Source organism: Oryzias latipes, chromosome 13, assembly GCF_053564925.1.
Source record: "Oryzias latipes strain Hd-rR chromosome 13, Olatipes_Hd-rR_3.1".
NCBI lineage: Eukaryota > Metazoa > Chordata > Actinopteri > Beloniformes > Adrianichthyidae > Oryzias > Oryzias latipes.
Genome location: NC_136249.1, coordinates 24,829,789 through 24,846,677, shown reverse-complemented (window position 1 = coordinate 24,846,677; position 16,889 = coordinate 24,829,789). Strand labels below are relative to the sequence as shown.

At 38.2% G+C, this 16,889-nt stretch overlaps 1 protein-coding gene across 4 annotated transcripts in view; it reads left to right on the top strand.

Moving 5' to 3' along the window:
* The window catches only part of cadm1b (cell adhesion molecule 1b), a 196,545-nt gene that overhangs the window by 156,181 nt on the left and 23,475 nt on the right, over positions 1-16,889 (top strand). For all 4 annotated transcript variants that reach the window (XM_078929391.1, XM_011482432.4, XM_011482434.4 and 1 more), the window contains 4 exons: positions 374-511; positions 5,899-6,057; positions 8,660-8,756; positions 12,199-12,371. In XM_078929391.1, coding sequence (XP_078785517.1) covers positions 374-511; positions 5,899-6,057; positions 8,660-8,756; positions 12,199-12,371 — 567 coding nt within the window. The remainder of the gene's footprint in view (positions 1-373; positions 512-5,898; positions 6,058-8,659; positions 8,757-12,198; positions 12,372-16,889) is intronic.

Sequence of the window (16,889 nt, the reverse complement as noted above, 5' to 3'; positions counted from 1 at the left end):
TTTTCAAACAGAATTTTTTTGTCTGCTCCTGATTAACAATTTCAAATAAATACTCAGAAATGCAAATTTTAGTGGAATTTTTTTCTTTATAAGTCGATCATGAGAAACTCAATTCTCAATGGAGTGGGTTTTTTAAGAGTTTATTAGAAAAGGTTTTACACGTACTTGTTTTCGAAAAGCCTACTCAACAACATCAACTACTGGTATCTCATAAACAGGAGAGTTTATAAGTAAAGAAATAAAATAAAAGAGAGAAGCAAAACATTTTACATAATTTTCTGTATTATACCTTCACTATACTTTAAAAAATTATAATAAAATGACTTTTCTGGGTGCTGATATCTCTGCTTTTCTGTCCGTTGCTATGAGTCAGTCCCACCAGGCAGCCCAGTCATCGAGAGCCGGGAGGATGTGGTCAGCGAAGGGAATGAGACGGAGCTCACCTGCATAGCCATTGGCAGCAAACCAGCTGCCTCTATCAGATGGATGAAGGGGGAGGAAGAACTGACAGGTTGGTAAAATAACAGCCTCTCCCAGTTTGCTTCACGTGCTCCAGGCCTGTCCACTTCCCTGAGAGTCCTGCTCTCCATAGACTTTTCTTCTCTGTAAAAAAGTAGCTTTACACCAAATCTAAGTTGTACGGATTGTATCGACAGGTTTATGTACGAAGATCACCTGCTGCTTTGAGCAGTTGAAGAGAGACAGCGCTTTCCTCCTCTTTTTTCTTGAGACACGACATATTTTATATTCACAGCTGCAGCATTTCCAGCTTGTATTATGTCCGTAATAAATTTGTATTTGCCTTGAAGCTCTGCTCATGTTAATGTTCATTACAGAGATCAATGTTTGGATTTAACGTTGCTTAAATATTTATCGCCAACATTTTGTTTCACCTCAACGGTTGATGTTGTGTGCTTTTGAAAAAGTTTTCAACCCCATATTAATTTCTACTCAAGTCAAAACATCCCTTCATGGTGTAAACAGTGATGCACTTTTATTTGCATGTTTTATCTCCATTTCGGCGCTCTCAGCTGCCTGCAGGCGCTTGCAGAAGCAGGTTTATAATTTAAAGGGGTTAGAATTGAAATTTTATTACCTTTCAGTTTGGATTTTTTAAATTATTTATCACTAATTGTACAGGAACGGGGATATTTAGTCACTTTGTATTTACGCAGAGTGGTTGTTCCTGCCTGTTGTCAAATTATATATGTATTAGAATGGAGAGAATGCATTTAGCTTGTTGGGAGATTAAATATTTAGACAATCTGAAGCTTTATGCCATCTGCGCTCGCAGTGTTCCCTACAGGAGATGAAGTCAATTTCTGTTTATGAGTGCAGTGTAGGAGAGGGAAAAAGAACAGGACAGTTAGATCAGCAAAATGCCACCGACACGCTGAGCAGGGCTAATCCATAGTGGCAGCAGACACATAAAGAGAGCCAGAAAGTCACATCATCGTGTACCACACAAGAACACAAATCACTTCTCATTATGGACATACTCAACAATTCATTAGCCCCGCCTGTGTTGAGATGCAGAGCTGCACATCAAGTTGGTTTTTGGGAACCTCTGTGATCACGTTTGTCCTGCGCGTGAGTGCTCACAAGGCAGTTTTAGAGCCAAAACGTAATTCATTTAAACCAATTTGCTCGTTTTTTGTTTTTTTTCGCTCCCGTAGGTACAGGAAAGCTGTGATTTGCCTTTCAATTTACCACAAAAGGTGGCAAAATGTTCATTAGCATAAACGACAGCTGCAATATATTTTTTAACTGCACTACAGACCAGTTATTAGCTGCTAATATTGCTAAAGTGTTGGGAAAAACGAAGTTCCGTCTGACTGCTGCATTTAATTTTTTTTTTTATATAAATGCTGCTGCGTCACAGAGAAGTAGAAAGAATTTTAAAAGGTAGAAAACCTTGTACTCTTAGAAATGGACCAAATTCCACTTTCATTCTTTTAAAGAATTTGACAAAAGGAATAATATTTATTTAGGAAAAAATACTTTAAGATCATCAAGTCATGGAGAAAATAAAATTGGGGTTAGTCATGTTTCTAGTAATTGTTTCCAATATCTTTTAAATGTTTTTCAGTCAGTTTTATTCAATTTTCTTTTTTTAATAGCTTTTATTGTTACTTGGCCAATAAAGTAACAACATTTAATATTTAATTCACCTCAGAGATGTGGGCAGGACTGTTTGCGGTGTAAGCCTGCCCGTGCTTCCTATCATCCCTTTATTTACACTCTCTCCTGCTGTAGCTTACAGCCCCTCACAACCCAAACCTAACGTTACTGGTGGAACAAAAAATGGTGAGCAATATTGGAGCTATTCAAGTCTACAGTTATGAGCCAGATGTCTACCGGACAAGGAAAACAAAGAAATAGATGGATGTAGTCGCCGACAAATGGAAGCATCAGAGCAGGCAGATTGTGGTTTGCTGCAGTATCTTGTTTTTTCCCACAGAATGTTTTTGTCTGCTCCTGATTCACACCAAGTTAGATAAAGAATTACTCAGAAAAGCAATTTAAGCCTAATTTTGCAATATATTTCCTTTATCATGAGAAAAAGGCCTTCTTAACAGAGGACATGAAGTTTGCTAATGTTAGGGTAGAAGATGTTCATGATAAAGTGAGGTGGAAAAGGATGATTCGCTGTGGCGACCCCTAATGGGAAAAGCCGAAAGAGAAAGAAGATCATGAGAAAAAAGCCTCAAGAACATGTTAAATTCCCATAAGTTGTAAGTACCTCGGAGCGTGAAATTTGACCCATCCCCTGGATGGCGGGGAACTGCAGACACAGCCGGACGTGGGAACCATTTGGTGCTTAAACCCACCAATCCAACCCCTTAATGCTGAGTGTCAATTGGGCCACATTTTGTTATTTGGTGCGACTCAGCCATGGATTTTATCTCACAACCTTCCAGTCTCAGGGCCTACACTCTCCCACTAGGCCATTAGAACAACATTTGTTCTGTTCTTTTTTCAGATTTCTTATTACAATGTCAAGGTTTGCTTGGTTTGGTTTTGCTTTTTATTCTTTTACCTCAACTTGTTTTTTCATCAACTTGTTAAAATATGTAGTTTTAAAAAAATCAGTTTTAGTTATTCAAAACCAGGAAATGGCAGGTTTATATTTATTAAAAAACTGTCAAGACTGAAAAATAGCAATTAGCCAGAAATGGTTTCCTTTTTTACTCCCTGAAATCAGACTAAGGCCAAAATGCCCCAGGAGACAGTTTTACAGACCTACAACAAATCGGTGCACAATAACTTGAAGAAGCACCGAGGAAAATGACTCAGTCATCCTATCCAAATGAATATTCCAGGGATATCCCCGGTTTGGCTGTTTTTCTTGTAGTTAAAATGCTTTACATCTTGTGATGATAAATCACCTGCAAAAAGATGAGTAGAAAAGGCAAAACGCTTTAAGTGCAGCACAAGTTCTCTTCTCCTTAAACAGCATCCCCTCCTTACATCATTATTTTCTCATTCTAAAGTTGGTGAGGGTGAATCTAAAGTGCACTGCAAATTCATTTTAGACTGCTTTACTAATCACAACAACGATGCCGCAGTCATACATGTCAAAGCCATTTTGAGACGGCTTGATCTTTGACGGCTCTAGAGTGTGCCGGCTGCCAGAAGACTCAGGTTGTAAGCCGAGAGAGAAAATGTCACCCTGAGAAGAGGCCATGCTTGATTGCACTGGGATTGATCAGTGCTCGAAGCTCACAAGAGCATTTGATTTGACTCTCAAATGTCTACTGCATTCATGTTTGAGGTGGTCCGTGACCGGGTCCACAGTTGTTCCCCTCATCTGGGTTTGGATGACAGTTCTTATTGGCTAATTCAGTTTGACATGGACATCTGCTCTGCCTGTACGAGTCTGACTCTCACAACTGCATTTTTTTAGTACTTTCTTAATTTAAAAAATATTGGTAAAATGAATTATAGCTTTGAAATGAAGATTACTTTAGCTGTAGAAATATTTGGATGGCAATGAAAGGCTTTATAATCTCAGTAAATCAATCACATCTAGTGTCTTTTTTCCAGGAAAAAGTCATAAAATGGAATTATGGTAGTTTCATGATAATCATCCTTTTATAATTTTATCTGGAATGCTCTGAACACATTATGCTGTTGAGGTCAAAAATAATTACTAAAATGAAAAGTGCAAGCTGTACTTTGATGAAAACAGCAAAGAATACATGGACAGGGAATAAATGGAATTTGTTGCTCTTCAAAATTTGGACAGCTCCACACGTCGCATTGCTCTTCTGCCTGCACAACACATGGAAGCCAATGCTAAGAACCAGACAGAAATCCAGTTTTAAGCTTAATTTTCTTTATACATGTCCTCCTCCATGAGAAAAATGCTACAAGAGCATGTTAAAATAAAACCACCAAAAACATAATATATACTGGAGTGGGTCTTTAAACATTTAAACTTTTAGCGTTACAACTGTTTTCATCTGGTTTCTCACAGCTGTCATTAAGATGTTTAAATATCTACCAGATATCTGAATTTTGTGATTTAGGTGTGAAACAGCTTTAAATTCTTAAATCCTGTGCAACCCCTTTTAATGGTGTACTGAGAGATGGCCTGACAAATAAACAAGCTATAATTGTAAAATAAATGCTTTAACACTGGTTTGATGAAAAGCTAGGATTTAGATAAAATTCTTAGTAGAAACTTTATAACCCACAGCAACACTATAGTTAGTGGTTCAGAAGACAGCAACTCGTTTTTAGCACCATTTGTGAACTAAGTTGATCCATCCTTTTTTGTAGTGTTGCAAATGCATTGTCTAATGGAGACTGCACTCCAGTCAAATGCTGGAATTAAGCTGAATTAGGCAGAAATAAACTGAGACACACAGTAAAGTTCAACTGATTACTGTTGTTTGCAACTGTTATAAGGCAATTAGAGAGGCTTGCCTAGAGAACAATTTCTAATCACCATATCCCTCCAGTTCACAGTCCATTTCCTTGTACTCTTTGGTGCACAGGGCGCACCCTTTGGCAGGTATTTCTGGAAAAGCCCTCGCTGAGCTTACAAATGTGATCTAATGTGCTGTGCTTTGCTCCCGTGATTGCCGGGTGACAAAAAGATGTCTTAATGTGCATTTCTTATCGCTTTTTTGGCAGGGAACAAGCCAGCACTGCTCCCAGCACTTCACTCTAATAAAGAGGAGTTCATTGCTGTGGCTGTGCTTTTAAGAGTAAAAACAGGTCTCAGAGATACTGTGTGCACTTAATGGCTGCTCTGTAGGGCACAGCTAGATGTGCAAGATACATTTTTACATGTTTTGTTGTTTTCCAGTGCTGGTCCAGCATGTGTTATGGTCCAGAAACTGCTCTGCCCTCAAAAAGCAAGTGTGATTTCAAATGGCTCCTTGACCCACTGCACATGGTTGGGGTGGGGCTGTAATTATTTCCTCACTTCATTAAGTGCAAGTAAAGCATCACACTCAGCACTGTAGCTAATGCGATGCCCCTGTGGCATTGTAAAGCTCTCTAAATGAATGCCCCTCTGACAGCCTTGGGCCAAGTGGGCAGCAGATTACTGCAGGGTTAGCCCCAACAATGCTCCAGCCTGAAGCAGCAGAAGCATTCATTATCAGGCTTGATACGACCCAGGCGCTTCTCGCTGATCTCGTCAGAATCGAAGGCCTCAGGCTTGTCTGAATCCTCTGAAGTCTCATTCTGGCACCACATAACTGAATAACAAATTAAATGTAAATGCCATCTGAAATTACTCCACTTTGACAGGTAATATGCTCTTAATAGCTGTGACTATTTGCCTATTACAGCCTCTGCAGCAGGTAACTTCTGCAAGCATCTTAATTTGCTTTTGAACTTTTCAGCTGTTCACGTCATTTCCTTTTTTTTATGCTTTTCTAGGTGAAATGACAGTGGAGGAGATGTATGACAGGATGTTTACCGTCACCAGCCGGGTGAGGTTTTCTGTCACCAAGGAAGACGATGGACTCCCAGTGGACTGCATCATTGACCACCCAGCTGTGAAGGACCTCTTGGCAGAGAGACACTTGGAAGTGCTATGTGAGTGATCCAATTTTTTTTCCCTTAAATATCCAATTCGGAACCAAACCACACAGTGCCAGAGAAAGTCCCATTGCTTGGACAAGCTAGCAGTTTAATTAGTTACTCGTAGTGCTGAGGCAAAGAAGCTACAATGCTTCAAAGATTTCATTAAAAAGAAATGATAAACAGAAGTTTTGGAAAAAATAACTGGCAGACTAACATAGAAATTATACAGCTGAATAAGAAACATGGTAACTTCAGAGATACCAAAGCTGGGTCTTTGATAGTCTCTCATTTCCGTCGCTTGGCAAAAATAAGATTGTTGTTTCACTCCACTATAATTTTTCTGCTGGACTAAAGAACTAGCAGTACAATCTGTAAACATCTGTTACGTTTTTGCCTCTAGTTTAGTGCAACTGCATTTTCCAAGGTTTTTTCCATGAATTTTCCATGGTCAGACCCATTTAACGTTTCGCCAGAGACCATTTGGATGAGGATTGGGAAGAACGTCATGTGGTCAGATGAGACCAAAATGGAATCCTTTGGCGTAAATGCCACTCGTTCTCTTGTAATAACACATTTTTGTTCTATGGGCTCATGGAGTGGTCTACCACCTTGATAGTTTCTGCAAGCAACGCCACCTGTGTGCCTCTTAGAGGTTTACCCATTTTTTCTCCCACAGACAGCCCCTATTCACCCATAACAGCTCTTGTGGCTTTCACATTAGATATATGTCGTCCGTTCAAGAATGGACTGAATGCATGTTCTTGAACATGCTTCGATCATATGGTGTTCACACAGGTCTGTCGCTTCCTGATACTGGCGTGTGTATTTACAACTGGAAGAGGTTTGGTGTGAAATGTCAAAATGGTGCAAATCTCATGAATCTTGCTCCAGGCTTTTTCTTTCACAGCCCTTTTCCGATTTATGAAAGAAGTGGTGGCATATACTTCCAGCCGGGCACAAACCGCAATTTTGTATCTGTAATTGTAATCCTTGACACTCATGTTGGCAGAGGTCAACTGCTTTTTGGGGCACAAGTTCACCTCTGAAAAGGGGTTTGGATGTTTGTACCAACATGTTTACAATAAGGTGTCTGTCACTGCTCCATCACTGATGTCAATGCTGCAGTGGATGCAAACGGTTGTTTTTTTTTAGTCCAGCCAATAGTTAGTAAATCTTCTCTTTTCTTAACTGCAAATGCTGAAACATTTCTTTATGGTGAGTCTCATAGTGGTGCTGAATGTTGTATTCTTTGAACACTGCGACCTGTTGATGACATACCAAGCATGGGGGTTTTGCATTCAGCTTCGAGAAAAAAAAAACTCTGTCCATTTTTCCTGGAAAGCTCTTCACTACACTTCACTTTTTGACAACATTTTGGTCTTTAGGGTGTCACTACTGATCATCCTTACAGCAAGATAACAGCGGTGAGGCTCATAGGAAACCAAAGTACATCCTACCCAGAGCAGAGCGGTTAGATTTTGCTTTTGGCACGTGCAGTTATGCTGTTTCACTTGTTTTGCTTTTTCTTTGCTCCCCCTAGTGGCGGAATTGCGCATTTCGGTTATTGCTTTGAAAAATTATAACTCGCCACAGGAATGGACTAGAAACTTGCTTTCTTTTTTAAACATCCTTATGATTTTTACTCTCCATGTGTGGGCCAGACTTAACCACCCGGCGGGCCGGATGTTTGACACCCCTGCTTTAGATGTTGAGAAGATCTGCATGGAATAATGGACCAAAATAGCTGCTACAGTGTATGCAAACCTGATAAAGACCTACAAGAAACATTTGACCTCTGTCATTACTAAACAGGGTTACATTATAAAGTATTGAAATAAACTTTTGCTCATCCTAATACTTTTACATTTATATTGTTACTGAACAAAAACTTTTTTTCAAAAACCTTGTACAAATAAATACAGAGAAACCTCAGTCTACAATGTCATTTCCTGGATTCTTTGTTTTGATGTGGTCAAATGACACAAAGTTTAAAATCATGTCTTGGTCAAATATCTAAAAAATATGCTCAATGAGTAGCATTTTTTTGGCAATTACGTCACACTAAGAAGCAAGTTGGGTTTGGACGTTAATCGTCTGAACCATCAGACCTTTAAAGTTTTCTATTAAAGTGCTTTACATTCATCATATTTAGTTATCTTAACATGTATCAATCTTTAAAAAAATATTTGGAAGTCTTAGGTTAGAAATAAGAAATTAAAATGATGTCAAAAGTTGTTTGGATGTTTTTAAAGAAGTGCCCTGATTGACAAGACAACACAAGTTGCTAACTACTGTCAAACATCAAACAAATGTGAACGTAACCTTTTGTAGTCTGTCCATTTTTTTACTTTTTTAAAGGAAGATAACTGTTTTGTGTGACCTTTCAAGAAAAATAGAAAGCTTCACTCGAGCTGCTTGACATTTTGGTAATCTTTTGCTCGCATTGATAAAAACGAAAAAAAAAAAACATCTTGCTTAAAGCGACTGCAGACCGACTATAAAGCTATAAAGAAAACAGTTTTGTCATTTATTTTGGCTTCAAACAATGAATTAATTTCTAAATTTGAGAAAATGATTCTTTTCACTTTTTTTTGTTTGTTTTTTTTGCTTTCAGATAAGCCTGAGGTTAAGATTGTGGTGACATACCCCGAAGGGTTAACTAGAGAGGGAGACAACCTTGATTTGACGTGTATTGCAGAAGGAAAACCACAGTGAGTATTCAACTGGATCATATATTTTCACTTTAATGCTTCCTTTAAAGTTTAAAGAAGTGTTTTTTTGTTTTTGTTGAAAAACAAGTTTCATATATTCATTATGATTTGATATTCTGTATTATTTTCAGTCTTACTTAAAACAGAAAAAAAAAGAAAAAACACACAACCTCATAAATATATATACATGCATGCGTACGTGCATACATACATACATACACACATATACACACATAAATATACACATATATACACTGACCAAAAATATAAACGCAACACTTTTGTTATTGCTCCCATTTATCATGGTATGAACTCAAAGATGTGAAACATTTTCCACATACACAAAACAACCAGTTCTCTGAAATATTGTTCACAAATCTGTCTAAATCTGTGATAGTGAGCTCTTCTCCTTTGCCAAGACAATCCATCCTACCTCTCTACCTCTAGGTGTGCCATATCAAGATGCTGATTAGACAGCATGATTATTGCACAGGTGTGCCTTAGACTGGCCACAAGAAAGGGCCACTCTGAAATCTTCAGTTTTGTTTTATTGAGGCGGTCAGGGGACTCAGACAACCAGTCAGTATCTGGTGTGTCCACCATTTGCCTCAGGAAGTGCGACACATCTCCTTCGCATAGAGTTGATCTGGTTGTCTATTGTGGCCTGTGGAATATTGGTCCACTCTTCTTCAATGGGAGGGCGAAGCTGCTGGATATTGGCAGGAACTGGAACACGCTGTCGTATACGCCGATCCAGAGCATCCCAAACATGCTCAATAGGTGACATGTCCGGTGAGTATGCTGGCCATGCAAGAACTGGGATGTTTTCAGCTTCCAAGAATTGTGTGCAGATCCTTTCAACATGGGGCCGTGCATTGTCATGCTGCAACATGAGGTGATGTTGTTGGATGTACGGCACAACAATGGGCCCCAGGATCTCGTCGCGGTGTCTCTGTGCATTCAAAATGCCATCAATGAAATGCACCTGTGTTCTTTGCCCATAACAGATGCATGCCCATACCATAACCCCACCACCACCATGGGCTACTCGATCCACAACATTGACATCAGAAAACCGCTCACCCACACAATGCCACACACGCTGTCTGCCATCTGCCCTGAACAGTGTAAACCGGGATTCATCCGTGAAGAGAACACCTCTCCAACGTGCCAGACGCCATCGCATGTGAGCATTTGCCCACTCAAGTCGGTTACGATGACGAACTGGAGTGAGGTCGAGACCTCAATGAGGACGATCAGCATGCAGATGAGCTTCCCTGAGACGGTTTCTGACAGTTTGTGCAGAAATTCTGTGGTTATGCAAACCGATTGTTTCAGCAGCTGTCTGATTGACTGGTCTCAGACGATCTTGGAGGTGGACATGCTGGATGTGGAGGTCTTGGGCTGGTGTGGTTACACGTGGTCTGCGGTTGTGAGGCCGGTTGGATGTGCTGCCAAATTCTCAGAAACGCCTTTGGAGACGGCTTATGGTAGAGAAATGGACATTCAATTCCCTAGCAACAGCTCTGGTGGACATTCCTGATATCAGCATGCCAATTGCACGCTCCCTCAAAACTTGCGACATCTGTGGCATTGTGCCGTGCGATACAACTGAAGATTTCAGAGTGGCCTTTTCTTGTGGCCAGCCTAAGGCACACCTGTGCAATAATCATGCTGTTTAATCAGCATTTTGATATGGCACACCTGCGAGGTTCGATGGATTGTCTTGGCAAAGGAGAAGTGCTCACTACCACGAATTTAGACAGATTTGTGAACAATATTTCAGAGAACTGGTTATTTTGTGTTATATAGATATATAGATATATATATAGATATATAGAGATAAAGAGATATATATATATAGATCTATATATATTTAGATAAAGATAGATATAGATATAGATATAGATATCTATATCTATATATATATAAATATACATATAGATGAGGTTGTGGCTTCCCCATACTGAAAGTGATATTGTAAAACTCAATTTTTCAATTGGGAAATACTGTTGCAGTGGTGTGCCTCAGGGATTGCTGCTAGGATCATTTCAGTTAATTTTATAAATTGACAGTAAAAAATAAAGAAATACATAAGTTTCAAACACCAATTTTATTTAGATTGAAATCAATAAAAAGTTTAAAAATGGGAAAACTAAGTTTGTTTTGGAAAATTACTTAAACAAAAATCCAACCTATTTATGTCATCATATGTGATGGTATGCCAGCTAATCTTTCATAAGTTGCCAAGAATTTTTTTTTTATTGTTCAGCTGCCAATTCTCGTTTAGAAAGACAGCATTTCCTTTCTGTAATATCTAAAGGAGACGCTTGAATGTGCTGGAATATAGTTTTCTCATCTAGGCTTCAACATGTCCACCACTACAGGTGGCATTTATTTAGAAAGCTTTTCTAGTAGTCTTTCACACAGACTGTTGGCAGTAAAATAACAATAATAATAATAATAACTTAAAATGAATGAGAAGTTGTAAATGTACTTACCCATTTAAAGTTATTTTTGTTTGTTTTTTTAGAAACAAAATTTTTAGTAATTTCATACCCACTGCTGGAACATTTTAAAGGTTTTTAGTGTCTCAACTCATAAGCATCCCCCCCCCCCCCATTTTGTTTTTATTGCAATTATTTTTCTGGATTACATCTGAACATAGTTCGCATTTCAAACAAATGCTACAAAAAGATAGTGTGGAGGTAAACAAATGCAGAAAACCTGCTCTTGCTGATGGAAACAAACAGTTAAAACAAACTCAAACATTACAAACAGAACTGATGAAACCTTGAACCACATGAGTAAAGCAGTGCTAACAAAGCAAACATGACAGAGTAACTGAAAACCATGATCTTAAATAGACTGAATGACAATTGATTGAAACTGAAACAGCTGAGTTGATTGACCACATAAAACCTGGTGTGATCAAGAGAGTGTGGTTGACAGAATCTGAAGCTTCATGGCCAGAACAAACTTAAACCAAGAAAACAAAACTAAAATGTATTAATCCCAACAGCAAAATGTGTAGTTTTATCTGGATTAAAGGAAACAGTAGTCCGAATATATAATTTTGAGTTTAAAAATGGTCTTGTTTGGATTAAAAAAAATTAGGCCCAACTCATTCAAGAAAATTTAGCATTTTTCTAAATAAGGCTTTAATTTAAATTCTTTGTTCTCATAATTTCTTCATAGCGTTTTTTTCTTTATTTTTAGCGATGCATTTTAGGTACTTTTTGGAACTTTTGCTGCTTTAAGGCAGTCAGACAGACTTTAACATTTATCTTCCAGTGAATGTGTAGCTGATAAATGTCATCCTGTACATCATTGAACAAGCTGCCAGCAGTTCTGTGTTGATCTGAGATCTCACCTTTAATTTCAATTAGTCTTAAGGATAGGATAGCCTGACTAATGTTAGTGGCATTTGTCCTCCTAACAGTCCCCATCAGATCAACTGGTTGAGAGTGGATGAGGATGTGCCGCCTCATGCTGTGGTTACCGGCTCTGATCTCTACATTGAGAACCTCAACAAGTCCTACAATGGCACTTACCGCTGTGTGGCTTCGAACACGGTTGGAGAGGCCTATGATGACTATATCCTCTATGTGTATGGTAGGTATTTCTATAGAAAAAATACTATTTAACACATAAATGATTGGATAATAAGAGGTTATTCAAAGGCTCACTAAGACCCAGGACGTTAGCGTTAAATTGTTCACTTGTGATTTAGCTTGATTAAATATTTTGACATACAAAGAAATAAGTAGGAGCTAATTGTTTGAAAAAGACAGAGAAACTCAAAACAGTACAAAAATTGTTTATATATGTGCATATGCATTGTTTTATCAATTGTCATTTATAAAAATTTTTTAGAAAATGTCTGTTTCGACCTCTCTCTTGTGGTCATTACAATTTCGAAGTACCACTCTGATCATCTTCTGATTTATTGTAAATTATTATTATAATTAATTATAACCATGCCATTTTTAGCCAATTAAAAAAAAAAGTTTTTGTTTTCTAGAATGTAGTTTCTCCAGGAGTTCATTAAAAATTCACCTCTTGTGTTGTGAGCAGGAATACTGGTGCAGAGTAAGCCTACCTCCATTTCCCATCATCAGTCTGTTTTACACACTCTCCCGCAAGCCGTCAGGCCCTTACAACCCCAACCTAACATTATGAGTGCAACAAAAATGGAGAGCAATATTGGAGCCACCCAGCCATACAGTTTTGGCCAGATGCCAGCTCAGATGAGGGAAATGAAGACATACATGGATCTATTTGTCTGCCAGTGAATGCATCAAAATGGAGTGGAGCAGGGAGCTTCTGGCTTATCGATTGTAGCCCCTATGTCACATCTAGCTTATTTCAACTGTATTTTTTTTCCGTCTGCTCATGATTTATAATGAGACACTCAGAAATGCATATCTACAATGCAAATGATGCAAATGTCCTCCATCATGAGAGAAATGCCACAAGAACATGTTTACAACACCAAAAACAATTTTCATCAGAGTGGGTTTTTAAATTTGAATCAGGGTCTTAACCTGACTAAACTTTAAAAAATGTTATAAACATGTGTGACAGATTATATTAAATTTCTCAATTTTATTTTCACTTTCTCTTTAATTGTCATTTGTTTTATGTCCTTACGTCTGCCAACAGGCTCTATAATAATACACAACCAGCTTCTGGTTTCACTTTTAGACATTGTACGCTAGTTTTATCCCCAACTCAATATCTTCGTCTGTTTGATTATCTTATAAAGCCACATTACTTCCAGGTTAAAGGGAGGTTGGTTTAATGGAGGAAAACTAGGATCGTGAATTTCCAGCTAAGGAAAGGATTAGCACATTTTTAACCCCCCCTTCATGCAATATGCTGCTAAGATACAAGAATTAAAATGTGGAATACATTGGCGATTGCCATTTGATTATTGACTTTCACTGAAGTTGATGGAGTTTCCGTGTGTTCAGCAGCCAAACTGTAAAGGGCAATAGACGGACCATCTCTCCCAGGACTTGTCTTTAAATGCCACAGACTGTTGGCGGCTCTGCGTTGACCTCTCTTTATTCAGGCCTCATTTTCTTTATTCTTTAACAACACTGCTGTCCATTTTTCTTTTGCCATTTTACAACTCCTGTTTTTCTTTTGTTTGTTTTTTTTACTTTTCATTTTAGCCAAAGCTGCAAAACAAATCAAGGGAGGTGAAAGTTTCTTTAAAACACAAAGGCAATGTGACATCCCTGAACTTCACACGGCTCAGACTTTCATTTCCCATTTTTGTTGGCCAGCAGGAGTGATGGAGATGAAGGGGAAAATACATTTTCAGTGGAAGCTGCTTGTTTAGCTTTCTATCCATTGAGAAGTTGCTCCCTGCTGCTCAGAAAAGCACTTTGTGTTTTACTCCCAGGTTGGAATTGGTTTGTGTTGTGAGTCAAAAAATTTACCAGTGATCAAGAAGTAACTAGAAACAGGCTGTTTATGCTCCCAGGCAACATGTGTATTTCCTCAACATAAGTGGACACACCAAACGTGTATGCCTTATTAAGATCCATTCAGACCAGTATCTTTATAAAATAAAGAGTTTTAGCAGTCAAACTTTTTAATAACTAACTAACTAAAAACTCTATAACTAAAAACTATTAGTCCATATAAATCAACCTGTTTCGTCAATGTAAATATTAGCTATCCACCCCATTCCTTCTAAAGCTACGTTCACACTGCCCTCAGCAGCATGCATTCAAGTGACCACTTGCAAGCCCACCTGGGGCTTCCAAGTTCAAAATTCTCGCAAAGCACAAATAGTCCAAATCGGGCACCCATTGAACGCACATTTGAAGTAACAATGAGTAAAACTGTGACCAATGTGACCAATCAGGGACTCTGATTTGGTAGTGACTTATGGATGGCGTCCTTCCACTATACATGCTCCAGAAAAGATATACTATGCCTGTTCTTCAACCACTCTCCAGTCAAAACCCTCCTTGTAGACTCTATTGGTTGACCTAGAAGTCACTAAAAGTTGTATGATGAAGTAATTACCTAATTAATTGCATAGAGCATTTTGGAGGAAAATGCTAAGACGGACATTATTTTAAAAATCCCACACTGTTAAACTGGCTGAGATTTACTTCATAAATACTTTTCCTGTGGTGGAGCTCAGATCTTCCTCCGCTTTACTAAACAATTAGTTGATGTTTGTTTAAAGTTTTTCATTTTATTACTGTTGATTAATTGAAGTGTCACTTAGCAAAATAATGTGCTGTCTGCAAGTAAACACCTGGACCAGACAGTGTTTTAAACAGTTCTCATCACATGTGATTCATCATGTTGATTCACACTGCTAGATCTGCATCAGTTCAGATGCAGATTTGCATGTTTAATTGAAATGCAGCATCTCCAAAGAAAAATATTCAATTCAGTGGTTTGTTTAGAAAGCTACAACAGATTTTTTTCTCAGACATTGGTCTGTTGAAAGATCAATTGCGGGGTTCCTTGTGATGAAATTGTTTTGTTGTCAGTCAGCAGACTTGTTTTGGTCATGCTGACAGCAGCAGACCGCATGTAAAACCACAGCAACTTGATATTTATTTGTCTGTCTCATCCACCAGTATGGAAATGGATTTTAGTAATAAGAATAGTTGAAATTGGGTTTCACATCAACACTGTCATCAACTGTATGGTATGCACTGACTTGGGTTTTATGGACCCATTCCAGTCATCTTTTGGTCTAACGTAAAAACATTGTTAGTGATCTTTTAATTATGATTATGTCATTCTTAGCCAATTGAAAAAAAAACTCTGTTGTTTTCTAGAACATAGTTTCTCTATGTCTACAAGTGAACACATCAGAACGGAGAAAGAGCAGGGAGCTTGTGGGTTGCAGTACTAGCTACCACGTCACTGTTACAGGCTTTTTCAAATGTCATGTTTTTGTCTGCTCCTGAATCCAAATTTTCAAGATGAATTGTCTTTATATATGTCCTCCCTCATTAGAAAAATGCCACATGATAAAAACATCAAAAACACAATATTAATTGGAGTGGGTCTTTAGTGGAAGATGAGAGGCAGAGGTGCCTAGAAAACTGTTCAGGTTCAAATACATTAAGAGAGAATAGCAGGAAATCAAGTCAGGTTGAAAGTTTTAGTTGATATTTTGTAAGTTAGAACACATTTTCAATACTCAAAAACTTGTGCAACAAAGAATTGTTGAAGGACAAATACAAAGCCTTTTTTTAACAGAGCTGAAAGAATTAAGAATTTTGTTTGTATTTAGGCTGCTTGTAAAACTGCAATCTGTGTAAAAGAAAACGATTTCACCATTTTCCTACTTCTGAACAGTTTGGTTAAAGCAACATGCTATTTCCCCTCTCAGAAGTATGTGATTTCTTCCCTGTTTTTTTCTTTCTTGTAACATTCATGGCACTGCAGCGTCATGGCTATTCATCTTCGTGCTCTGCCAGGCAGATGATGGCATCTGCTTATTCCCGTAATGATCACTCCCAGACAAAAGCCCAGCATATGCCGGCAAATGACACACTCAGAGCAGATTATCAAGCAATCATGGCTAAATTTTTAATAGGCGAGGAAAGATTCCCTGGAAAACAACAAGTGTAGGCAGTGTGTTTTGGGGGTTTGTTCCTCAACAAAGACGAGTGGAAAAGGAGGTTTTTATTTGCACATACACAACACTGTAATGTTGCGCTATAATATTGTAATGAATCTAAATTTTCACTGAAATGCCTGTGGAAAATTCTTAATTCCCAAATATTTGGTCTTTAGTGCTAAATAATGTATCACTCGAAACAATTTCCCAAAGCAAAGGGCAGTAACTACAGCGTGCTCCTTAAAAAGAAACACATTGTCGGGTTTTGAATCTCTTGCCATGACCCCATAAATTAATAACTTCATGTTCACATATTTTACCAATTTCCATTAAAGCCCATTTCTCTAGTGTGTGAATGTTGGAAGCTTTATGACCTCGCCTCTCTGTAATGAGTCACAGGAGATTGGTAATAGGTGTTCAAACTGCATATAATTATGTCTGTGACTCCCACTTCTCTTTTCTGGAGGATTTAATGCCAGGCAAAATCATGTTTTGGTCCGTGTGAGGATTTGTTGTCCCAGGCT